This window comes from Carassius carassius, chromosome 40 (assembly GCF_963082965.1).
Source record: "Carassius carassius chromosome 40, fCarCar2.1, whole genome shotgun sequence".
In the NCBI taxonomy this organism is placed as follows: Eukaryota; Metazoa; Chordata; class Actinopteri; order Cypriniformes; family Cyprinidae; genus Carassius; species Carassius carassius.
The window spans coordinates 20,349,885-20,376,625 of NC_081794.1; the positions used below are offsets into that span (position 1 = coordinate 20,349,885).

General features: G+C 37.2%; 2 protein-coding genes across 4 annotated transcripts; one reads left to right on the forward strand and one right to left on the reverse strand.

Moving 5' to 3' along the window:
* Positions 1-1,054: 1,054 nt before the first annotated feature.
* casp7 (caspase 7, apoptosis-related cysteine peptidase) lies at positions 1,055-7,261 on the reverse strand. 3 transcript variants are annotated; one of them, XM_059532486.1, is made up of 8 exons: positions 7,243-7,261; positions 6,977-7,093; positions 5,728-5,850; positions 4,174-4,322; positions 3,472-3,600; positions 2,633-2,808; positions 2,291-2,429; positions 1,055-1,421 (listed from the first exon to the last, which is right to left on the reverse strand). In XM_059532486.1, exons 2-8 carry the CDS (start codon positions 7,006-7,008, stop codon positions 1,195-1,197), a joined length of 975 nt encoding a protein of 324 aa, XP_059388469.1. In that variant the 5' UTR covers positions 7,009-7,093; positions 7,243-7,261; the 3' UTR covers positions 1,055-1,194. The 3 variants fall into 3 exon arrangements, with proteins under 3 accessions (XP_059388469.1, XP_059388468.1, XP_059388470.1); XM_059532485.1 differs by lacking the exon at positions 7,243-7,261 and having other exon boundaries at positions 6,977-7,156; XM_059532487.1 differs by lacking the exons at positions 5,728-5,850; positions 6,977-7,093; positions 7,243-7,261 and adding an exon at positions 4,902-5,255.
* Positions 7,262-8,492: 1,231 nt separating this feature from the next.
* On the forward strand, positions 8,493-25,450 carry nrap (nebulin-related anchoring protein). Its single transcript, XM_059532489.1, has 43 exons — positions 8,493-8,701; positions 8,911-9,005; positions 9,189-9,276; positions 10,712-10,816; positions 10,914-11,018; positions 11,139-11,243; positions 11,705-11,812; positions 11,887-11,991; positions 12,067-12,174; positions 12,260-12,367; positions 12,439-12,546; positions 13,475-13,591; positions 14,104-14,208; positions 14,339-14,446; positions 14,674-14,787; positions 14,944-15,042; positions 15,128-15,232; positions 15,340-15,447; positions 15,532-15,639; positions 15,753-15,950; positions 16,044-16,148; positions 16,323-16,421; positions 16,502-16,606; positions 16,716-16,823; positions 16,938-17,249; positions 17,358-17,462; positions 18,082-18,180; positions 18,316-18,420; positions 18,533-18,640; positions 18,720-18,833; positions 18,938-19,135; positions 19,240-19,344; positions 19,938-20,036; positions 20,124-20,228; positions 20,406-20,513; positions 20,674-20,985; positions 21,077-21,181; positions 21,299-21,397; positions 21,487-21,591; positions 22,142-22,249; positions 22,356-22,667; positions 22,892-23,044; positions 23,917-25,450. Exons 1-43 carry the CDS (start codon positions 8,630-8,632, stop codon positions 24,262-24,264), a joined length of 5,586 nt encoding a protein of 1,861 aa, XP_059388472.1. The 5' UTR covers positions 8,493-8,629; the 3' UTR covers positions 24,265-25,450.
* Positions 25,451-26,741: the final 1,291 nt, after the last annotated feature.

Below are 26,741 nucleotides of genomic sequence, written 5' to 3' on the forward strand. Positions count from 1 at the left end.
AGCTAGCACTTCCTACAGTATAGTTGGAGCACTTCATTAGTAATCCATGCATAAAGAAAAGCTTTTCTTTAATTTGAGGTGGTCAGATGGTTCACAGGCTGGCAGATTCAAGTGTGTGATCTGGACGAACAATAAGAAAGAACATAAGGAAAATGAAAAACTGTTGGATGAAACCAAAGACAACTAGCTCTGAAAGCATCAGAAGCCTCCATTAAGCTTGAAACAGCACATTAGGTCAGTTGGGTGATAAATGGTTAAAATGGTTACCAGTAAAACAATAGCTGCCTCTGTGGATTATAGACAGATTCAGTACAAAACATCAGTAAATACTTTATGAAGCTACTAAAATGTGCTCAAAATACACAGGATGAATGCTGATCTGATTTCAGTTTTCCAGTGAACGCTAACTAACCAGCGATCAGCACGAATGAAAAGCTTTTAAAACCGTGCACGTGTCAGCATTACTTCACTATTTGCCACTCCATTTCCATTCATGCCCTTTCTTTGACCTCCTCTGAAGAGCATTCTGGAATAACCAAACCAAACAAAACTTGCTACAGATGGCCATTTATGTGCTTAGAATTTATGCTTGAATTGCTAGTACTATAAATATAACAGAACAATAGCAAAGGTTTTGTATGGTATTAGATGTCTTTTTTCAATTATTATTATTATTTTTTTTACAGATATTTTTTATCTAGTAAAGTAAAAGTGGCAGAGAACTTTCAAAGTTGGCAAAGCAACATGGATATTTGACACTGCCAGGGGATAAAGTGACATCACTATTCCCCGGAATACTCTGAGAAAGTTGAAGAACATTCACTGAAAAAGTTGTGGATCTGAACAGGAAGCAGCACAAAAGAAGACCATTTTGGTGTCCATATGTCCAGCGTAACATAAAAAGTTGCATTCGCACACAAATGTTGTGACCGCATGGTCGAGTGAAGTCAGTCAGTGTACATGTCATGTGTCTTTCCTGCCTGCTATCCCGAAATGTGCACCGCTTAAAAATGCTGCTTACATTTATGTAAAAATATTTTGCTCAAGTATTAGACTGAGGTTTCCTTCCTTATGGCAGATCAATGACAAAAAATGTGGTTAATATTTACTGTTAAAAGATAAAAAAATTAAATGTCCTTGTGCGTGCTGTGAAAAGGCAGATGGAGCAGAGCATGTGAAGATGGTCTGCTCAGATCAGTTGAAGTAGAGCTCTTTAGTCAACATGGACACCACACAAGGTATCTGTTTCTTCTCGCTATAACGGGGGTCCTCTGACCAGGACTCGAAGTTGGTGGCCACCATGTAGTTGACCCGAGTGAGGATCTGCATGATCTCAAGTTGCTTGCCAAACTCATTAAGAATGTTACAGAGGGCCTGGACAAACCAGGAGCCTCGGCCCGGATTCCTCCAGGAGTAGTAACCTATGAGAACAAATGTGTAAGAATGTTCATTACTGTACAACCGTGTGTCACGTGATGTCACAATATTTTAACTCAGGGCTGCATATCTATACAGGTTTTCTGATTCACAACCTCTTGATTGGATTTAAATGGATTAAAATCTGATTCATCTGGGTATTTCAGTTTTAATGTCCATTTTGCTTGCATGTGATATACATTTTCCTTCACCTAGTGAAACTGTGAACTTGGTACTGTACATTACAAAAATATTAATAGAAAAAATTAATAATAGGGCCCAAACCATGCAGTTAAATTGCTAATTGACGGATACAATAATCAATATAACAATACAAAAACTGTTAAGTAGACACCAACTGAAAAAGTTAAATTGGATTTTTTATAAAACTGTTATTATAGTATATAGTATAAAGAAGATTTTTTTCAGTAAGATTTTCTTTATGATCTTATAGGATTGCTAAAATCGTGTAGAAGGCTTTATCCCATGTTGGGGAAAAAAACTGAACTTTGGGATACGGTATAAAGACGTAAGATTTTCAGAGTTAAGATAGAATAAGCAAAAAACTAAAAGCTTACTGACCCTAAACTTTTGAACCGTAATTTATAAGTAATATATACATTGAGTTTGTGATTCTTTTTCAATTAATCATAAAAGTCATATCTACATGAATGAGACTAGACTGTTCAAGCTACTGTATGTTTTTTACTCACTTAAAAAAAACTTGTTAAGAACTTGAGTCATGAATTGGACTATAAGGAATGCTGTATGTTTATTGCATGCAGCTCTAGACGATGACAGTGTGTTTTCCGTGGGACTCTTTGAGATTAAATTTCCTGCATTCCACATTCTGTAATTAAGAGTAAGAAAATACCTGGCACAGTTGAATAAGCAAACAGGAAGTCTGCCTCTACCGGAATCTTGTGTCTTGGATTGGCATCTGTCTCTATCGTGTCATTGGGCGGTCCTGAGTCTGTTTGTACACCATCATCAAACTCGGAACCCCGACAAGCCTGCCAGTAAAGACACACGACCATGTCAATATCCACTTAAAATGCACTTCAAATAAGGCATGGCAACTCAGTGTATGGTGCGACCGAAATAGCATTAAAACAATAGACACCGTTGTATGTAGGTGCTCCATTTTCTCCTCCATCACTTCTTCCTCATCATCCTCTCTCCTCCCCCAATCCTCCTGTGGCCCTGCTCCTCTTACCTGGATGAAAAAAAGCTTGGGCTTGCCCACGAGGCTCTTGCACATGTCTCCTTTGAAGAGCGAGGTCATGCTCCTGATGGGCATTGCTCCGTCCGTGCCATAAATCATGCCCTCCTCGCCGTGGCTCAGCAAGATGCAGGCGAAGCAGGAGCTGTCGCTGTGGTCCTCTTCTGAAACTGAAACACGTACAGACAAAATAAGTGAGAGAAGAAAAAAATAACTTTCTTCATCAATTTTAGTTATCTTAGTTGTGGATAAACTGGGTTTGCAAAGACTTTACACTTTTAATAACATGCAAGTAATTTGGGCAATTAACAGTAGAGGGCAACAGAGAGACGTAAGTAATAGACATTTGATTTAATTCAATATTGAAAAGGATAGCTAAAAAGATTTTATTGGTGCCATTAAAATAATAATGTTAGCCAATATTTGTGTATTTTCATGCTAATAATGTATGCTTGTGATGCAGTTAGCTGAGCAACACACGTAATGCCTTATACAAGTCGAGTCTTAAATACACTGAAAGTGGTTATATTGCAGTAAAAAGCAGACGCCTATATAGTCAGTGGACAGCTAGGTAGTTCACTTGTTTTAGAACAGAACAACTTTCAAAACAACATGTTATGATGCAATCTTCCAGAACTCAGGCAGCCCAACCACATTCCACAAAAGTTCCATGACACCGTTTTAGAATTTTTGTTTTTCTGGCATTTACTGATATATGACACTGGCGTGTTTTCATTTAATATGTTTCATAAAACTTCCCAGCAGAGTTTTGTGAGCCTAATTTCAAAACACTTTGATGATCTGGGGTACAGATACATATTTTGGCCACTCACCTCGTTTAAGTAGCCGCTCCATGTTCCTGCAGGTCTGGTCATCGTAGATGAAAACTTCAAAGCCCAAGTTTTTAAAGCACTTGGACAGCTCTTCAGCATCGCGATCTGTGCCACAGCGTACATTCATCCCTTAAACACAGACCACAAAGTGAGCAGCTTTAGTTTGACAAAGCATCAACCTAATAACTCTAAATGACTCCACATTCAAGTTGTATTTTTCATAAAACTTATGACAGCAGTCACATTAGTGTCTGTGTTGTTTTTCCAGAAACTATGGTGAATATAAGTCACATATATACAGGTTTTATTTTGTTCTAAATATCTTATTTTGACACATTTTTATACGTTTTGTTGTTGTTTTTTACTATTACATCATAGATGAGCAAATCTGATTTATCCTGCATACAGATCACAAATTCTTAGTCATTAAAACAATGTTTTCATTAAAATGAATGATGGATATTCTTTTATATTCCAATATAATAATTCTTTAATTCCAATAATCAATTAGACCAAAACTACTAGGTAGAAGCTGATAAAAATAGTTTGGGTTTATAATATATAACCAAACATTGTTTAATACAATTTTTTATATTATTTCCCTAATAAACTACAAGTAACAATAAATACAACCGTTTGTTCTGGGTGTGCTAAATCAGTATTAATTCGTCAACATAGCATGACATGGAGATGAAGACTCACCTGTTTTTTCATCAAAGTTCTTGTTGTTGATGATGATGCACTTGCCAACTCGCTGGTGGCTCATCTTATACTGGAATGTTGGTGAAACAATCCTGTAATGGCTTTCAGAAGATTGCTCTTTTTCCTGCAAACTGCCATCCTTATTTTTACTGAGAGACAGAGACAGACAGTCAACCAATCTATTAGAGACCTTCATCCATCATGTACATCCCCTAATAGATTTATAAGAACATAGTGTGTTCTAAGAGACAAAATAATAAATAAGCTCATCTGTAAGTAGAAGAACAATCAAACCTCAAACAAAATACAACCCATGCCAGTCAGAGAATCAGAAATGGCAGCTAACCGGGATATTCGGTGTCATGAAGACAATTAAAATCCCCTTATTGATCATAATATCACTTGCTCGAAAACTTCACGGTGTTCCAAACATAATATTCCACATGCCTGAGGGAAAATTCTCACAGAAGTCTCATATCCCCATTGTGAAAGTTCCAAACGATCTGTCCAGATTAGTAGGCCACAGTGGCCACTGGATGTACAATATGCCAGTATTCCAGAAGAGCCTAGTCATCACGTTACCCAACCACAACAATGGGTTCCTGCCTATACACTCTCTCTCACACACATAAACAGTGGAGCGAATCACAGGTGTCCCATGTGATGTGGGGCAGCAACCCCCCCAACTACCCCTTACTACCTCCTATCCCATCAGAGCGCTCTCCTACCTGGGCTCTTCTTTAAATGCTACGCCACTCTGCATTGAAACGTGTTGCTCTTCCCTCTAGATCTGCTGAATCTTTCCCAGATTTTAGGCTCTTTTGGGTGGATTATTCCCTTGTGGTTTGATGTTGATGTGTGCTAGGATCCCGACATGCTCTATACTCTATAAAGAGTGGTGGCTCCGCTGGTCTGGGGCGGCGCACACTACCTGAGTCAGCACACACACCACCCCCCAGAGCTTTCCAAAGGCCTATTCAAACCCCTCAACCAGGGTCACGCAGGACAAGAGCACACCTCTACTGACAAACACACTATCACACTTACATATTAGGACTGTTGCAGAGCACACACACTCAAAAGTTCCAAATAAAATGTCACCAAATGTACAATATCTTAACATAACTTAATTGGTTTTTAATTGCAGAGAAACTAGTATGATTATAAATATGCAGGTGGATTCATACTGAAGAGATGTGAAAAAGTATTCTGGACATCTCAAAAAACATTCAAGCACATTCAAATATCCTACATGTGATGCAAGCGTTGCAGCTTGTTGGCCTTGTCATTTAAAAAGAGGACTGTGGCGCCACCTAGTGTATGACATGGATTTTAACATCTGCTGAAGCTGTACTTACAACAACTACTACTGTAAATTATAAATAATTAACTAAAAAACTACTAAATAATTCACTGAATGATTGTAACAAGAAAATTTTTTTTTTTGTTCTCACCTGAATAACAGGTTGGGTCAATAGTTGTGGTTGATATCATTGCATAAATGAATGGACAGACTGATGGATAGATGAATTAAGTTTTAAGAAATAGTCTCACCTGCCAAAAAGCAAAAATCTCCCTTTGCGGTCAGGCTTTGCATCTACTGTGTCTCCTTCTCCATAGTTCTCTTGGTCTTCCATCGTCTCTTCACTCTCAGTGGTGAGGGTTTCTTTATCCATTCTGGAGCAAGAATTAACACTGTTACTGTTGCGTAAGGAGAAAACAAAGCTGAGTAACCATACTGGAAATTCTTGACAGAGAGGAAAAAAAAATCTGTTTTCTAAATGATAATTATCTTGACATGCTACCCCATCCTCTCCTTACTGACACTGATACTGTGGTTACTTAGTGTCTCTTATTGGAATCAAAATATGGAATTCAAATGAAAGAACAGTTTGTAGGAAAACCCATATTATTAGACTGCACTGTGATTTTACAGTAGTGAAAATAGCTGTGTACCTGTGTTTCCGAGGCAATTTTTTTTTAAAGAGTCGCCCTTTCCACTTTCATATAGTTCCTTTAAAACAGATCTGCGTAAATTACCTCCATAAACTAACTTTTACTTTCACTTTATGATGTTGTCTCTACTGGGTGTTTATTTAATTGCTTCGTTTTCTTATGGCTTGGGGAGAAATACAATATCTGTATTCATGTAGAAAAGCTGTTAGAACTGATGAAGAAAAGTTACAGTTTATGGCATGAAGTGTAGCCTACAGCAGGAAGAAAGAGAGATTGAACGCTTACCCCACTTGCCTGAAGACAACTTGTCAGTGGTAACATTAAATACACAATTACATTAGCAATTATTGATGCTAATATAGTTTAAGGTATTTAACATCCAGTGTGTTTACAGCTGAGGTGTTTTTGGAGGAAGTGTAAAGGTCCCCCTTAAACTTTCCTACTGTAGGTCAACTTCCCTTCCCTTAATAAAATTAAACATGGTTTTACTACAAATAAAACCAATGGTTTCAATAGTTAAACCATGGTAACCATACATTACCCATGGTTTTGCTACACTAACCGTAGTTTAACCATGTTATTTGTAGTAAATCTGAATACAAATGATAATCAGAACGCCAAAAAACGTGGTTATTACACATTTACAATAATAAAACCATGGTTAATGTTTCGTAAGGTATTACATGTTTTTCTTAATTAGCACACTTTAATAATAGTATAAGATTAAATAATGTTAGCAATGCAACGCAAGGTTTGTTACTTACAGTTATAGTAGCCAAACGATGATTCAGTTCAGCAAATATAGATGTTTTCACAACATTACTATATCTTTTCTATCAAAACTTACATTTTTGTCGGATCAGCCTCTGGTTTGTTCATTGTTCTTTCAAGTCCAATGTTACTAGACTGAGAAAACGAAACTACTTTCCAACTCCTCTTCCATTTCCTCCAGCCGGAGTGTCTCCTGTATTTAAAGAAACAGAGTCAATTTAGAGCTGTTGAAAACCAATGCGCAAACTACCTGTTCATTAATCCAACACTAGAATAGAATACAATAGAGTAGAATAGAGTAGAATATTGATATGAAACGTGATATTAGTCAGAAATAAACACCATTTATTTATCCAACTGTATTATTTAAATGTATTTGATTGCAAATAATAATAAGAGAAGGAATAAGAAGAATGTGTGTTAGGCCCATACAAAAATTAAATAATGTACTTTTTGGTATATTATTATTATTATGTACATTTGTGTTCATGTACATTGTTGATAATACAACAATGTTTTCATATGTTATCTTTTTAACTGTTATATTGTGTATATAATGTTTGTTACTGGCTTATGTTAAATTATTCTTATTTTCCATAACAGCAGTGGCTAAATTTTTATTAACATCTTGGCATTATTAGCCTTATAAGACTATTATATGATATAGATAGGATATTCATAGATATATAGAGCAACTTGACTGTTTATTTTATTTTATTTTATTTCACAAATACGGCAAATTTGTAAAAAAAAAAAAAAACATGAATAAAATGCTGTCAACTGCATTAAAACCAACATCATTAACCAGACTAAAATAAACATATTACTGCCATTGAAATAAAAAGGTCTTAATTTACTTTTCAATTTAATGTGATGGAAAAATAATAACCATGTGGCTATTTGAACAGCCTCGTCTTCCTCTGACTTTATATCTTGAACTTTTTGTAGAATAAAAAAATAATAATAATAACACAAACGATGAGATAAAAGAACAAACTTCATTATTATTTTATCATTATTTTAATACTTTTTTACATTATTTACCTTGTTTTGCTTTGCAGTAATGTATAACATAGGAAAAATGAACAAACCAAAAAATGATGTAAAACTATAATTGTTTAGAAATGTGTAAAATGATGTAGAGTCAGACATTTAATATTTAATTTATTAAATTATAGAAGGATGCCTTTTATACAGGGTTTTCTGTACTGTTATTTTAAATTAAATATTCTGAATGACTGAATATCAGTGGACATGACTGCCACCATATTTTGAGAATGACTGTATCTAAACATTATGTAGTTTATAACAGCGTGAATAATAAAATCTTAATTTTGAAAATGATGGAAAGTCATGACAGCATATACTGTAGAAAGTAAAGCATTTCAGAAAGCATGTAACGATCCAGCCGTGACTTCATTCACCTATTTAGAGCACGTCTGAATGCTCTGACTAATGTACTCAAAGTGAACAACACCATGATCACAATTCAGTGACATCTCTCCCCTTTAAAGTAACTGACAGCTGGTCAACCAGTCAGCTGACCGGCAACAGCTAAACAGGGGTGGAACTAGACAGGGTCTCAGTCAGAGAACAGATCTAAGTTTACAGAGACTGAGAGAGAAGTGGGGACAAGGGACCGTCTGGGACGCCTTGCTTTCCAGTTCTGACTATTTGTACAAGTTGTTTTTATTTTTCTCTGGAGTTGCTGGCTTAATTTGCTAAAATTATGAATGTTCAAAAGTGTGCCAGGTGTGGGTTTGTGGTGTACCCAGTGGAGAAGCTCAATCTTATTGGTCAGGTAAGTATAACGGCACATGTCTCAAATATCTTACATATTAACATGATAGTACATAGATAATCATAAAGCATCAATGTATCTTTCGGTTAAGTTTAACCATGTTTTCTATGATGTAAGAAAGACAGATTTCAGGAGAAGGAATTTGATTCAGTTATTTTTAAAATGCACATTTTCTCATTCTGCATGTAAGTGTCTCTATTCTCTTTCAGAACTGGCACAAAGCATGTTTTCATTGTGAGGTCTGTAAGATGGTTCTGACTGCCAATAATTTTGTCAGCTATCAGAAAAGGCCGTACTGCCAAGTGTAAGTTTTGGAGTAATTTTTTGCTTGAATATAATTTTTTGTAAAAATTAAGACTTTGTGTTTTAATAAATCAGCATTATTTACTATTGCTTTATTACTAAAGGCATAATTTGAATTTACTGCATAGTTTGACCATTAAATGCATCAAAATGTTTATTTTTTCTTTTATACTATATCTAATAGGCATAATCCAAAAAACAACACTTTCACAAGTGTTTATGAGACCCCTGTCAACATCAATGCCAAGAAGCAATCTGAAGCAGCCAGTGAGGTGAGGTTTTTTTTTACTTTACAGATTTACTGTACATCTGACAAAGTACAGTACTATAGTAAATGAACTAAGTACATCTTAGGCTGAGGCTATAAAAAACAATACCTGTATAAAAATTCAAGTCATAATTTGGTTTTCTGTAAAATTATTTGATGTAGTATGTTCAAGTGTGAAGTTCTAAGGTAATGCTGTTAATCTGAAGTGTTTTCTTATATAGTATATAATGAATATTAAGAAAGGTGTAATGTACAGTCTGCTGATCCTTACTGGAAAATAAACTCCTCCAGGGTAAGTTATTATGAGATAATGTCCAGTTGACTGTACATTACACCACTTTAAGTACATGGCTTCTTACCAAATAAATACATATATAATATAATACATTTTTTTTTATAGAATATAATGAATATTGGGTAAGGCATAATGTACAGTCAGCTGATCACTATAGCAAAATGAACTGTTTCAATATATATATATATATATATATATATATATATATATATATATATATATATATATATATATATATATATATTTAAGATCTGAGTTTAACTTATCTATCTTGCTTGCTTACTTAGTTCAAAGTATCATGTTAGTTTACTCATGGAGACTTTAAAAATAGTTTTGTTTAAATATTTGAGCTCATAAACTCATTTGAAAGTGTACAGAATTTTTTTTTATATAAAGAAATTATATACATTCTTTTCAAAATCTTCCAGATTCAAGGAATCTTTGCAGTAAGACTTTTTAGGCAGCCTGGTACTAAACTAGTGGTGTTCAATGTATTTACTGTCTGGATATTGCTAACTGATTTACAATCAAAAAGAACTGAACATGGGTTATTTTGCTGGTAATACCCACTATATATTATATGAGCTGGGTCAGTATATATTATAAGGTCTGTTTTTAGGAGAGCTCAAAGGCCCTGGTGACTCTACAGGTTTGGAATGAGAATTGCATCTCTCCAGTTATTTCTGTGGTGTGACATGATACTCTACTCTGGCCTTCTTTATGTATTTGCTGTTTAAATTTATACCTCATGAACATGGCCCACCTCTCTTCCTTTCCTGCTTCCTTTCCCTCTCTCTGCTTCTCTGAATCTCTCTCTGTGGGATCCCAGCTGCCCCTGTCTGTCAGTGGGCTCTAGAGGGGCCTTCATGCAGACAGACAGAATGCAGAACACCACAGTTACATTTCACATGTCTAATTTCATTTCTTCCCTGAAATATTACATGAAGACAGTGTGGAATAACAGCACTCACTAGCATCACTGATGTTGCATGTCTCTGAATATGACTTTTTACAGTATGTGAAATTCCATCATTCTTCATACATCAGGAATTACAGAAAGATGATTTCAGAATTAATCATTAGCACATTTATTGTGCTAATAGGAAGCACACTTACATTTCTCTTCTATCTCTCTGGTTTCTAGAATAAATATAGAGAAGAAGGGGAGCGCTTCATGTCCACTTTCAACTATGACATGAGATCAAAAGAAATCGAGCAAGCTCGTAAGGCCAGCCAGCTTGCCAGTCAGGTGAGTAGTTAAAGAAAGTAGTACCATAAATCCATTATGTTTTAGCTGCGGGCTATTTTTTTAACATATGGCCATTTTTTAATCTTTCTAAAAGCAGCAAGGTTACCAAACTGAATTTGTGGGCCAACAGTCATTTTATTCGGGCAGCGTTACCAGCCAGGAAATTGTACGTGTGACCCAGGCACAGAAGACCATTAGCGATGTGAGTTATCAGATTCAGACTCAATGGGAAAATAAAAAATGAGGCTATTGCTTTTTTGCTGCACCTATAATTGGATAAATTATGATGATGAATTACAAAGAGTGGTAATTTGGGCTGCAGGTGGAATATAAACGAGGCCATGAGGCACGTGTGACGCAGTTTACCTCTGTAGCCGACACACCTGAGATGTTACATGCCAAGACTGGAGTCTCATTGGCCAGTGATGTAAGGATTTCCAAAAGTGACCTTAGAGACTGAAATGACATACATGGTTTTAAAATTCCAATCATCTTTATAAGTCTTCTTGTATTACAATCAGATAGATTTTGTGGTTAATTTTCTCAAACTTTTCATACACTGGCCACTGAAGCTAGATATGGAAGCCATACGTCCTATTTTTATTTAAAAATTGCTTAAAATGTCCAGGTTTTTGCCTTTGTTTTCCTATTGTTTTCATCCTTGCTGAAGGTAATGACTGAAAAGTAGTTTGACCAGTAGTTTGCAAGCAACCAATCTTAACCAAAAGCCAATTCCCGGACATTTTAGCCAGTTACAAATTCCCAGCTAGGACTGTCCAGGACATATGGTCACACAGTCATCTGGAGGCCTTCCTCTTACCCCTGTTTATGTGATTAGTCATTTCACACATTTGTTTCTCATCTGTTTTGTTATATGCTGATTCTAAGGTGAAATACACAGAGGAATACGAGCAGTCTAAAGGAAAGGGCAGTTTCCCAGCTATGATCACGCCAGGATACGAAATGGCAAAGAAAGCCAATACACTGGCTAGCAATGTAAGTAAAGTTTAGGTTCAAAGAGTTCAGTTTCTTTCTCAAAAAGTTGAATAATCCTTTCTTTTTTTATTCAGGTGGAGTATAAAAAAGGCCACGAAGAACGAGTGTCAAAATACACCGCTGTGGCGGATACTCCTGATGTACTTCTAGCTAAAAATCAAGGGAAGATTGTCAGTGATGTAAGTGAATAGAATCATAAAACTTCTTTAAGGCCGAATAATATCTTAATTTGGCATCTCCTTCTATAAAAACAGTATGTCTACGCTGAGGAATATGAACAGCAGAAGGGCAAAGGCAGTTTTCCTGCCCACTTCACTCCCGGATACCAGGTGGCTAAAAAAGCAGGCGAGATGGCCAGCAAAGTAAGTGTCCAAATGTGTAAATCACTTGTGAATGCCAGCTGCATGTGCATGCCAGTTGTATACTAATGTGTTGTTTTTGTTACAGGTGAAATATCAACAGAAATACGAGCAGGAGATTAAGGGCAAGGCAAGCACTGATGCTGGTTCTGCAGAGATTACTTTGGCCAGAGAGAATGCAGAGCACTTCAGTCAGGTGACACATGTGTTCTTTTGCGCATATATGTCCTCACATATGGTTATACTGAATGTCTCTAATTCCTTTAGCATGCCTATACTGAGGAATATGAACAGCAAAAGGGCAAGGGCAGCTTCCCTGCTATGATTACCCCTGGATACCAGATGGCCAAGAAAGCCCATGACATAGCCAGTGATGTGAGTATCAGCGCATCCTCACTGCTTAAGTCGTCTGTTGTTCTAGATTTTTCACTTTTCACAGTAGGAATTACACCAGTTCTGTCCCAATCAGGGTTCAGGGTTATCATAGTTAACTAAAACTTAAACTAAACATTTTTGTTACTTGAAATACAATAAATTATAATTTAAATAAAATATAAAAAAAACTTAACAGCTAATCAACAATGCAACATTTCCATTTTCGTTTTGTTTAACTTGATGTACTAAAATAACAAAAATTTAAATAAAAAAAAATATTTAATAAAAAATACTAAACATTTATAGACTGCAAAAACTGATAAAAATGGAAAAACACTAAACAAAATGACTAAAATTTTAATTAAAATGAACAAGAAAGCAGTAACTATAAAAATAAAATGTAATTCAAAATATTACCAAAAACTATATTAGTATCTGAATGATATTAAAATAGCACTGTCAGACTTATTACCATTAACTAGAAATAAAATAATTAATAGCATGTTTGCTAATTGAAAAAAGTAAATAATTATTAGAAGAAATATATAAGTACTAAAAATTAAACTAAAATGAAAATGAAAACTAAAACAGAGAAATTCAAGCTAATTTAAAATATGAATAAAAACTATAATAGTACATAAATAATACCAAAATAATCCCAGTTAACGTTTTCTCACCTTGGCCTGTCATCACTCAGTGAAATACAGTATGTACATTTTCTCCGATGACTCCCACTGAGAATGTCCAATGTTGTCACTCAAGAGGCATCAAAAGGACATATTTAGAAACACTGACTGTCTAAATGACTGATTGTGTATGTTCTCTCATATGTCACAGGAATTCATACTGACAGATCAGGCATTGAGCTTTTTCTGGTATTGTGTTTAATCACCTTTCTCATCCCCCTCTCTCCATGTTTAACATGCAGCTGAAATATAAGAAGGATTTGAATAAGATGAAGGGATCTTCTGCATACCACACTCTGAACACTGACAACAACTTGACTCTGAACTGTGCACGCAAAATCAACAAGCTTGTGAGCGAGGTGAGCGATTTATGCCCTTAGTCCATTGCCTACATCAGGTGCAGAAGAACAGATGGATGGCATATTCACTTTTGCCCGTTAAACATATTTAGCAACAGCATTGATTAATTAGATGAAGATTTGTAACTTGGCTTACTGAGTGCATTTTGGGATGCACACGTGCAAAAACAGAAAGAGAGGATCAGAGAACTCATCTGTCATCGTCTTAGTCAGACATAACATCTCCACACCTGCATTCTCCACATCCCTTGAGCCCAGCCACCCACAGACATAAACAAAGACAACACACAAGCCCAGGGGCCACATCATTGTTCTATTTTCACCCTCTTACATGTCACAATGTATGCCTTATGATGCCATACCACATCCTCATCCTTCCTTGATTTACAAGCAAATGTCAAAAGGGCATATGGTTTTCTGTATGCAGTGCATGAAGTTCACCACAAATGACAGAGGCTTAAAATTCCACAACTTCATTGCCTATGTGACAGAGACATCCTCCCCTTATACAGGTTGAATACAAGAAGGACCTTGAGAACACCAAAGGCCACAGCATCAACTACTGTGAGACGCCACAGTTCAAGAATGTGTCAAAGATCGCCAAGTTTACCAGTGATGTGAGCTCCTCATCAGTGATACGACTGCTATATACAAAGAATGAAAGCATATTCTATATTTAATGTGTTGCTGTGCTGGGCACCTGTGTGCAGTCATATGCAAGCTTATTCACTCAGTTTGTGATTGCAGAATAAATACAAGGAGAATTACACCAATCACATGAAGGGGCACTATGAGGGTGGAGGCATCGATAAGAAGACCATGCATGCCATGAATGTCAGAAAGCTTGCCAGTGATGTAAGACGAAACCCATTTTCTGAACATAATATATCTTGTTGCTCATATTACATTTTTATAAATTCATATGGTAACAGAATTAATAAAAGTAAACTACGAAGCATCTGTCCAATTTCGAAATAAGAAACTTTTGTAGTAAATAAGTAAATACGAAGATATTTTAAATATGTTACTCAGTTAAATATACATGAGTTGTTTACATATTCTTTAATACCATTTGATTTCAGATAGCCTACAAATCAGAATATGAGCAGGAGAAGCATGTTCAGAGTGAGTACAACTATCCAGCCACCATCACTCCATCCTATCAGTCACAGAAGAAACTGGAGCCGCTCAAAGATGTAAGCCTATCATTCTTCATGTCTGCTTAGAACTTGTCTATCAGTAATTGTGCCATCCTGATAGCTTGTAAAGTGCTGCCTCAGACTTGTAAATGAGCTTCACGCTTGTAAACATGCAAGCTAATCTAAATGGATGTCTTATTTTCTCCCACACAGAAAAACTACAGACAGCATATCGACAAGCTTAAATTCAGCCAGGTTACAGACACTCCTGAAATTGTGCAAGCCAGAATCAATGCCCACCAGCTCAGCAATGTATGCATAATTTGTCCTTGTCAATGAGTGTTTAAGTGAATTTAATGTAATATGTCTAAGCTTCTCATATAACCTCTCATTCAAGCTGAACTATAAAGCCAACTATGAGAAGACAAAGACGCAGTACACATTATCTCAAGATACACCAGAATTTAAAAAGGCCAAAGTCAATGCAGAGCTCGCCAGTGATGTAAGCCTATACTCACATTCCAGAGCCTTGCCACATGTTTGTCATCCTTATATATAGTTCACAGATGTTGACTGTGTTGTTAAGTGTTGTTTTCCTGCACGTCACAGATCAAATACAAAGAGAACTGGGAGAAGAACAAATCCAAAGCATGTGATATCGGCCTGGACACACTGACATTCAAAGCTGCCAAAGCCTCTCGAGACCTGGCTAGTGATGTAAGAATCAAATGTTCAATGTTTAAATGTAAACGTCATTAAAATTTGTTTTCTGGGATTGATTTGATTTATTGGGCTGTACAGATCAAGTATAGGGAAGCATATGCAAAGAACAAAGAAAAAGCCATTGGAATGGATGTGAGTGACTCCAAAACAATGCACTCCCTTCAGGTGGCCAAGCTTAGTAGTGAGGTAAGCCTGAGTACCCAAAGTCAGGTTGAGTTTAACAAAAGTATATTTTCCAGTTATTATGAGCGTGCATCTTTTGGCTAAACAAATTATCCAATCAAATTTCTTTGCTATAGGTTGCTTATAAAAAGGATTCTAAGGTGACTCAATCCAAGTGCAACCTGCCTCTAGACATGGTGAATCTGAGTCATGCTAAGAAGGCTCAGGCCCTGGCCAGTGATTTGGACTACAGGAAGAAGTTACACGATTATACCGTCCTGCCTGATGACATGAAAGTGCAGCAAGCTAAGAAAGCCTACCAACTGCAGAGTGATGTAAGAAAAAGAAATCATGTTCTGAGTAGAATGATACACATGCTGTGCTTTATGCATGCTACTGTATATGGATATATGATTTGGCTTTTTTAGAACCAGTACCGATCAGACCTGAACTGGATGAAAGGAGTCGGGTGGGAGGCTGATGGTTGCCTGGATGTAGAACAAGCCAAGAAAGCAGGAGAACTAGTCAGTGAGGTTGGTCATTACACAATTCTGAATCCCTACTGATTAGACTTGCATATCTGGTCACCAGCATTTTCTTAGGCTTCTTAACTAGCTTTACCACCAAGATTTCTTTGGTCTTCACCAGGAACACAATGCTGGATTTCACACATTTACTCTAACTGTGCATTTTCCACCTCTATACAGAAAAAGTACCGTCAGAAGGTGGACAATGTGAAATTCACACAAGTGGCAGACACTCCTTCCATCATACATGCTAAGAAGAGCCAGGAGCTGCAGAGTGGGGTAAGATATGATCCATCCAATTGGATATTTCTCTTCTCTGTGGATATTTCTGGGATTGATTGGCCTTTTCTTGTACTCAGCTGGCGTACAAAGCAGGCACTGAACAGACGATGCACCAGTACACTATAAGCAAAGATGAGCCTCTCTTCAAGCAAGCCAAAGCTAATGCAGAGCTTCTCAGTGAGGTATAACTGAATCACTTGAAACTGTTGCTTATGTTGCACCAATAACCTACACATTAACTAACAACCCACCGCCTGTTTTCAATCAACACTTTAAACTGGTGATTTTCAGAAATCATATAAGAGTAGATGGGAAGAGCAGAGGGAGAAGGGTTTTGAACTTGGCTTGGACTCACTTTCAATTCTCGCTGCCAAAACAACAAGAGATCTTGCCAGTGATGTGAGTGACCAAACACCCTACTGATGCACAAGACTCACAAATAGACACTCAAGGGAAACTCAAGTATTTTGACTTATAATCTAATTTAACTTTCCTGATATTCCATATATTTAGGTGAAGTACAAGCAAGAATATGAGATGACAAAAGGGAAGATGATTGGCGTGAAGACTGTTTCAGATGATTCTCAGATGGCCCATTCAACCAAGGCTACCAAACTCCAGAGTGACCTCAACTACAAGAAAGAGTATGAGGACACCAAGACCAAATACAGTGCCTCACTCGATATGATGAACCTCACCGATGCCAAGAAAGCCCAGGAACTGGCCACTGAGAAAAATTACAAAACCTTCTTACACGAGTACACCATCTTGCCCACTGATATGACGGTGGAATGGGCCAAGAAAGCTTATGGCCTACAGAGTGACGTAAGAGTTATCCCAGCATTCAATTGCATGAATGGCTTGTAAAGGTAAAACAGACACAAACATGCATACTGTTTGGTATTATGCATCAAAACGTTGTTTTCTTCACAGAAAAAGTATCGCTCCGACCTAAACTGGATGAAAGGGGTGGGATGGGAAACCACCGGATCCCTTGATATACAGCAGGCCAGAAAAGCTACAGATTTAGCCAGCGAGGTACAGATCGACCTGAACACGACCAACCATACCCACTTTATGTCATAGTTTTTCATCAAACAAGTTCTAAAATCAACTAACTTCACAACACCAGATTTCTAGGTCATCAGCAGGACCCTCTGAAAATGAAATGCATACTTAACCACTAGAAGAGAAGTTATGTTATGTTTGCATAGCAAATAGTAGAAGTGATAGGTTATATTTAGCGGGGGAAGGAATAGGAAAGAACTTTTTCCTCAATTCATCAGTACTTTGTATAGTTTATTAAGAACCCTTGCCTCAGCAAGCATCAGAAAACAATTTTTTTTTTAAATTACATTACATCTAAAAATCATTTTTAGGCTATTATGCCTTCAGAAATCTGACATTTCTTGTTAAAAGAATATAAGCACATGCTTTGTTATTTAAACTCAGCTAAAACAGAGAAGCACATGCCTGGGGTTAGCATTTCAATTACACATCTGTTTAAAGATATTGTGAGATGATTGAACCATGTCGTCCTTGAAATGAAAGACCTTAGGGGCCATACACCCAAGAGATAATAAATTCAAAACACACTCTACATCTCCCAGCACTGACTGTTGGTATAAATCTTTGCCATGTGTTGTGTTTGTTCCAGAAAAAATACAGACAGGATGTAAGTGCTCTGAAGTTTACCAGCGTGGAGGATACACCAGAGATGGTCCAGGCCAAAATCAGTAGCAAACTGGTTCTTGATGTACGTCTTCATTTTATACATGCATTAATTATTCTTTCTATGAATCTATGCACTGATTTTGATGACAACCAGTAAAAGAGATTGGAATTTATTCATGTATGTGATTGTGAATGTGAGATATCTTCATGTTGACAGAGATTATACAGAGAGAAAGGAGAAAATGAAATGCACAAGTACACACTGATTGGAGATATTCCCGAGCATGTGCAGGCTAAGATCAATGCCATGAACCTCAGCGAGGTGAGAATCCATTCCAAACACTGCTGTTAATGTTTCAGAAACTATTAAACACATGGACAAAGAATTGAATTTCCATATTAAACTGCTAAAAGTAGAATTATTTTCTATATAGTCACACTACAAAGAGTCCTGGAGAAAGATCAGAGATGGTGGCTACAAGTTGCGCTTGGATGCTATTCCATTCCAAGCAGCCAAATCTTCTTCAGAAATCCTCAGTGATGTGAGTATTTTGTACACAATAGATGAACCAGTTTATTTTGGTTATCCGTCTGTCTAACTGTATAAATGTTTGCCTCCAGCAAAAGTACAAGGCACAGTTTGAGAAGACAAAAGGGAAGATGATTGGGCTAAAGGGACTACAGGATGACATAAACATTGCTCACTCTGTGCATGCCACAAATATACAGAGTGATGTGAGTATTCCAGAAGACTGAGCTAGGCAACAGCATTTGGAGTACCACATAAATGAGTTTGAGAGGTTGTGCACAAGTGATTGATCAGCTTTCTATTTCCTTAGCTCAAATACAAAATGGACTCTTCTAAGGTGCACTCTCAGTTCCATCTACCAATGGATATGTTGGATGTGCTCCATGCTAAGAAGGCTCAGTCTCTGGTCAGCGATCAGGACTATAGACTTACATTGCACAAGTATACAACACTGCCTGATGACCTCAAAGTGCAGGCTGCCAAGAGAGCATATGAACTGCAGAGTGAGGTAATGGCTTAATTAATACTTGCACTACTATTGCTTATACTCATTGTTCACAGAATGCCTCTTGTAAGTTGAATTCTCTTGAACATATTTCATTTTTGCAACAGAAAATCTACCGCTCTGATCTGAACTACCTTCGGGGTGCGGCCTGGATTGCCACTGGTGCCCTACAGATTGAGGGATCTAAACGAGCCACAGATCTAATTAGCGAGGTATGAATGCATTTCTAAATATTAATACGTTAATCCAGCATTTTCATCTGCATTACTGTTCAAAAGTTTGGGTTCAGTAAGATTCGGTAAGACTTTTACATTGTTACAAAACATTTCAATTTAAAATAAATGCAGTTCTTTTGAGCTTTCTATTAGTCAGAGATTACTGAAAGAAAATGTATCAAGGTTTTCACAAAAATGGCATGTGGCATAATGTGTTTTTAACATTGATTATAATAAGAAATGTTTCTTAAGCACCCGCATCATATTCAAATTCTTTCTGAAGGATCATGTGACACTGAAGACCATGAGTAACGACTGCTGAAATTTTAGCATTGCCATAACAAGAATAAATTACATTTCTAAATATTAAAATAGAAAACAGTTATTTTAAATTGCAATAATATTTCACAATATTCCAGTTTTAGTACTTTTGATAAAATAAATGCAGCCTTGATTAGCATAAGATACTTTCAAAAGCTTTAAAAAATCTTACAGCCTCCAATCTTTTGAATGTTAGTGTTTATTTTTTTTTTCATTTGAATTATATATGTATTTATTATACTGTACTGTATGTTTCTTTTGCCTAACAGAAAAAGTATCGCCAGCTGCCCTACTCATTCAAGCACACATCCGTCACGGATTCTCCAGATATTGTGCATGCTAAGACCAGTAACAAGATCACTAATGAGGTAGGAGAACATTGGCAATATTGTTTCTGTTTTTTGTGATTTCCAGCAAACAGGGGTTATAATCTCTTGTTGTCTGATGTTATTTAGCGCCTGTACAAAGAAAAGGGAGAGAACTTCAGGCACAACTACACCATTACTGCCGAGAGACCTGAAATCACCCAGGCTAAGATTAACGCTGCTAACTTCAGTGATGTAAGATGAGCCTTCCAAGTCTATTTTAGTGTTAATGGATATTGCTACAATCATAAAAAATCCCCCTTTTTAAACCTGATACCTCATTTCAAAAGTATTCTAAAGAAGAAGCTATTAAAATGAACCTGCATGCAAGATGCTAGAGAAAAAGTTTAAAAATGATCTCTTTTGTTTCAGGTAAAATACAAGGAGTCATGGCATACACTAAGAGCTCAGGGTTATAAACTCACCATGAAGGATATCCCCTTCCAGGCTGCCAAAGCCTCCACCAGCATTGCTAGTGATGTAAGAATACCCTCTTTAATTTTACACACATAAACATCAATGGTCAAAAACAGCTGTGATCAACTCAAGCATTAATATTCATAAGCAATCATGCTGTTAACTTTGTGGGGACCAACAGTTCCTCCATCCAGTTCACATGTTCACCTCTTTTCCCTGGTAGGTCCAGTACAAGCACAACCATGTATTGGAGAAAGGCAAGCACATCGGAGCTCGTGGTGTTCATGAAGACTCGCATTTAATGCACTGCTTAGAGATGGGCCGTCTGCAGAGTGACCAGCATTATCGCAAAGACGCTGCGTCTGTTAGTGGCCAGTACCAGCTGCCTCTAGACATGGTGAACCTGGTTCATGCCAAGAAAGCTCAGGCTTTAGCCAGCGACCAGGATTACAAGACTCACATACACTCTTACACAGCTCTACCTGATGATATAAAGGTGCAATGGGCCAAAAAGGCTTATGACCTGCAGAGCCAGGTGAGAAAGACTATGAAAGATTAACAAGATGGTTGAACTTAATCTTGAGTTTTGGTTTTAAACATAATCTTGTCATCTTTATCTTTTAAAGAATGTATACAAATCAGATCTGAACTTCATGAAGGGAGTGGCCTGGGACTCAGTAGGTGCACCCCAGCTGGAGTCTGCAAAGAAAGCTGGAGAACTCATTAGTGATGTAAGTCACACTTCCTGTAAATTCAACATGAAATCCAAAAAAATGTATAGTCGTACTTTTTCTAGCATACTGTAATAAAATCATAAAGTTATGGCTAATAACGAATGCCTTCTGTAGAAAAAGTATCGTCAACATCCTGACAGTCTGAAGTTCACTCAAGTTGCTGATTCACCCGATATCATCCACGCAAAGAACAGCTACATGCAGTGTAGTGAGGTAAACCTCACTCAGCATTCTTATACCAATGTGTGTTGCCAGTAGCTGTTTTGGGTGATGTGAATAACAAGAGTTTTATCCTGTTTCAGAGGATGTATAAATCTGGAGACTCTGACTCTATGCACAAGTACACATTACCTCCTGATCATCCTGACTTCATCAGAGCAAAGATCAACGCTCAGCAAATTAGCGATGTAAGCCAGCTGTTGATTGGTACTCTTGCAAGATGTATTTAATGTTTCTACAGAAGTCTCTTATGGCTACATTTATTTAATGAAAAATACAATAAAAAACAGTAATACTTTGAAATAGTATTACAATTTAAAATAACTGTTTTATATTTCAATATATTTTAAATATATAATTTCTTTTTGTGAAAGCAAAGCTGAATTTTCAGAAGCTATTACTCCAGGCTTGTGTCACATGATCCTTTAGAAATATTATGAAGTAAAAACGTGTTTTCGGCATTTATAATAATAAATGTTTCTTGAGCATTTGAGAACCAACTCCGCATATTAGACTGCTTTTTAAGGATCATGTGGCACTGAAGACTAGAGTAATGGCTGCTGAAAATTTGCCAATAAACTAAATAAAAAAGTAAACTAAAATAGAAAACATCTTTTAAAAATTTTTAAGAGACTTCTTTCAAAAACATAAAAAAAACCATTAAACATTCCAAACTTTTCAATGGTAGTGTACATAATTTAACATTGTCTATGTACCCTTTTTCCTTTCATTTTGCAGAAAGTGTATAAAAAATCAGGTGAGCAGGTGATGTCTGCAGGTTACGACCTCAGGTTAGACGCCATTCCCTTCCAGACAGCCAAGGCCTCTCGAGAAATCGCTAGTGATGTAAGTCAGAATCAAAATGTTTACTTGCCAAACTGTGAACTATTTTCTTAAGTAAAACCCAGCTTTAGAATGGTAATTTAATATATGTTGTTCCGTTCTTTCTCAGTTCCGCTACAAGGAGGAATTTGTCAGAGGCAAAGGCCAGCAGGTGGGCCTCCTCAGCGTCGAGGATGACCCCAAGATCAGACACTCACTGGCTGTAGGGAAGCTCCAGAGTGACAACGAGTACAAGAAGCAGTTCCAGGAGACACGCTCTCAGTTTAAGATCCATGGCGACCAGCCTGAGTTCCTGCATGCTAAGAAGAGCCAGGCTCAGCTCAGCAACCTCAACTATCGCCAACATCTTCATGATTATACCTGTGATCCTAATCAACTCAACGTCAAACATGCTAAACAAGCATACCAGCTGCAAAGCGATGTGAGAACTGGTTTTGGGATTATTCAATTATTTATGACAAACTATAATGATAGCGCTGTATGCTGATGTCTCTGGCAAATACTTTGCCATTTGCATGTGAAAATATGAAATTGCAGTGACTTGGTGACATACTGTACACCCAAAAAAAGGAATGGTTTGCTTGTTGCTACTGATTCTTTTCCTCATGTAGCATGGTTTAATGGTCCTGACCTCTGTGGTTGCAGGTGAACTACAAATCCGATTTGAACTGGATTAAAGGTGTGGGCTGGACCCCACCGGGCTCTCTTAAGGCAGAAATGGCCCGACGTGCAGCAGAACTGGGCCTTGCTGAAGGAGTAACCACTGACGAGGCTATCGCCAAGTATCAGCAGCTGATGGTGAGACATAACTCTGTATCGCAGTCTTATACATTAGCTCAATGCATGTAATTATGACTTTTTAGCTATGTTCTATAACCTAGTTAGCTGCCTTGTTAGCCTACAGATAGCATACTAACCACCATGGAACTGTCACGATTGCATAAAGGACAGGAAGCAAGTTGCAAGTAAATGATCCTTTATTAGAGAAGTATGGCCAGGCTGGGTTGATGGTGGGTGACGCAGGGACCTCGATGGCAGCACAGACTGGTGAGAAGGTGATTGAGTGCACGGGTGGGTGATGATGAGGGATCCGTGATATGACTGGTAATCCAACAACGACCGAACAGGAACAAGACACAAGGAGTAGCTGAGCAGATGGGACACAGACAAGAATCACGGAGGATCTCAAACAACAATCTGACAAACAAGAGATGAAAGACAGGGCATTAAGTAGGCTGGTGGAATGAGCTGCAGCTGCCGCTGCGGTAACACCCACATGAAACAATCAACATGAGTCAACAAGAGACGAGCAGGAACATTTGGAATGCTCTACTTTGGCAGCAACTCCACAAGTTACACAAATAGCACTGTTGATCACAACTGATTTCAGTAGAGTTTGGTGTTGGCATGTAGCTAAACTAACAAAATAAAAACACACAAATATTGGATATTCTGCACATTACGTTTAATTAAACACATTTTTTATTGATACTTGTAGTGTTGATAGTCACAATGAAATGTACAGACTGATCTTTTCTTCAATATTGTGCTGTACATCCGAGTGTAAAAGTCTAATTATAACATTTTCATTGAGATAAAAAAGGTTAAAAATTAAACATATTTTCTTTCCCCTATAATATAATGCATTTCATTATTTTCTTCTATTTCAGATGCTCCAGAGACAGCAGGAGTTTCAGGAGCAAGAGCAATCCAACACCGAGCAGACGGAGACCACAAAGGAGTTCCAGCAGCCAGGAGTCAATCCAGATGCTATGGAGATCCTCCACGTCAAGAGGAAGAAGACAATTCACACCACATTCAAGCAGGCCAAGACCACAAAATCCATCACGTCACAGTCTGTTGCTTCCCACTCAACCACAAGTCAGTCTATCACCAACCAGTCCACCAAGAAACAATCCATTATGAGCCAGTCTCATGCTGATGAATCCACCGCAAGTCAGATGAGTGAAAACCGGGCCATCACAGATCAAGCTGCTGCGAAATCAGGAACAATGTAATCTGCCATTTCTGTCTTCCTTACTTTTGTTTTTTAAATTTAATTCATGAACATCATGTAGATCCTGGTGTTCTTTGACTGTGTTTTCGATTGATCCACGAATGAAGGATATTTAGATGAAAGACATGAAAAATGAATGTGAAGAAGGTTATAAGTGAAAAGTGAACATGAAAGTGGTTAAAGTAAGTTCAGACAGTAAAGGGTGGTTGGTTTACTTTTTATTATGGTTTAATGAATGTGCTTATAGTTACAAGAAGATGGACAGAGTATGGAGAAGAGTATGTAAAGAATAGGGGTGAGCGTGATTTTGAAGATGTGCTATTTTATTATTACGGTAGATATGGGATATTTTTTATTTGCTGGAAACATGATAAGCCAGAATCAATTTTAAAATGTCTGATTACATTCATAACATTTCATTTGTCCCTCTGGGGATTCGACAGTTGCCTCTGGTGGTTCTGAAACTGTTTTATTGAAGCTACTGGATACATTGTATGCACATCAAGCTGCACTTTGTGAGAAAGAACCGCGACTCTGCTAGCAGAGTTTAATAGCTGAACTGTAAGTAAATATGTGAAATATGACAAATGATAATAAAAGTTATATTATGTCTAGAACTTGAGCACTAGAGGGCAGTCACAGACAGTTTTATTGTGTCAAGTCAATAGTTTCTTGTAATAAACATGTTTGACAGACAGACAGACAGACAGACAGACAGACAGGCATAGATAGATAGATAGATAGATAGATAGATAGATAGATAGATAGATAGATAGATAGATAGATAGATAGGTGGATGGATGGATGAATGACTTTAAAAGCTGTAAAATGACATTATTCCTTCCAGCAGTTAGGAGGAACTGCTCAGCGGGGCTTCACTATTGCTGGAACATAATGAAAATCAGTTTAAAGAAATAAATCAATAAATGTTTATTTTCTTGCTTTTCCAATGCAAGTGTTGACCCATAATGCCTAAAGCAGAGGTGCTGAACAACTGTTGTGAAGGAACTGGTGATAGTCAGCCCATAGGGACACTTGCGAAGGCTGATGCGAGTTTACAGCAGAGTTCTGAGCACTGGGCTTTTGGTTACGAGAATTTAGGTGGAAAAACCTTTTCAACAGAAAAAATATGTCTCGTTATTTCCACTGCATATTGGCATATAGAATAAAAAGAGTTTTCTGGTTAATGCATGATGTATGTTTATTTTACCTTCAAGCTGTATTACAGTGATAATTTTTATACAGTATATCTCTTAGGGTTAGAACAGCTGGGTTTTTAAATACATTTCTAACAGTTATTCTTCAAGAGCGGCGATAAGATAAACACACAGGATGACTAATTATGACAATTTTTTGCAATTTATGCACATTTTGCATGCATATAAAAGCAGGAATGACAGTAAAAGTTGCCATTTCTTTAGTTAATGTTCACTACTGAGGAAGAGTAGAGCCTGACAAAGCTTTGAGTAATGTGACCATATTTCCTATAGAGACAAAAATGGCCTGTGAGTCAGTGGGTTTGTGGTCAAAGTAGCAATAAAATCGTCTGTATGTGCAGGCATCATGTCCAGCCTCAGTCCCATAAGCCCCCTTGTCGCCCAAATTTCTTTATGGCTCTCACTGGGCCTTTCAGAGTGAATTTGTTTTGCTTTTGCTGCTTACTACTGTACAAATGCCCAAGTGTGATTAGAATGAGTCAGTACACAGAGCTGGAATGAATTCTGCTAATGCAAACCTGATTGAAAAAGTTTGACGTTACCTTGAACAGTTCAAAATGGCAAATGTGCACTGATGTATCTGGTGTTCCTCTTAAATGAAGGCCTTGATCTGATCAAGTTTAAACAGAAGTTTATGATCGTTCGTGATGGAGATCAATTGCTAAATTCATAATATAACCAGTTCAAACACTTGGCTCTGTTGTTAGTTTGCTTTTGCACAGAATATTAATGTGCCAAAGATCTTAGGAAACACTGCCCTTTGAGTATAGTTTACACATGTTGTAAATTTTGAGTGTACCTTTAAGCTCATTTTGAAAAGAAAATACAGGACACTGTGCATTTGCTACAGCCAGTGAGTGTGGCACTAGCAGACACACATAAAACTTGACATGGTGGCCGGTCAGTTCTGTCCAGTTTGACGTGAACCTTGTCCGTTTAAAGAGTGCCACATGGCTTGTATGAAGAAAGCCCGACTTAATGAGTTGTATTCCACTGGAGTATTGGCTTTCATGAGTCTGCCTTTCCACATGGAAAATAAGGAAATTCCTGAGTCTTCTGTGCTGCAGCACAAACTGTCAGAATTAGATCCGTAGATGGAAAAATGAACACATGCTCGCTGCTTTAAAATCGTAATGCAACACCAGTGATATTTACAGAAAGGCTTCAAAACTAATGGGTCGCGACCCAAAAATGGGTCACAGATCTGTTCTGATAGGGTTGTGGGGAAAAAACCTTGCTAAATATATAAAAAGTGCTACTA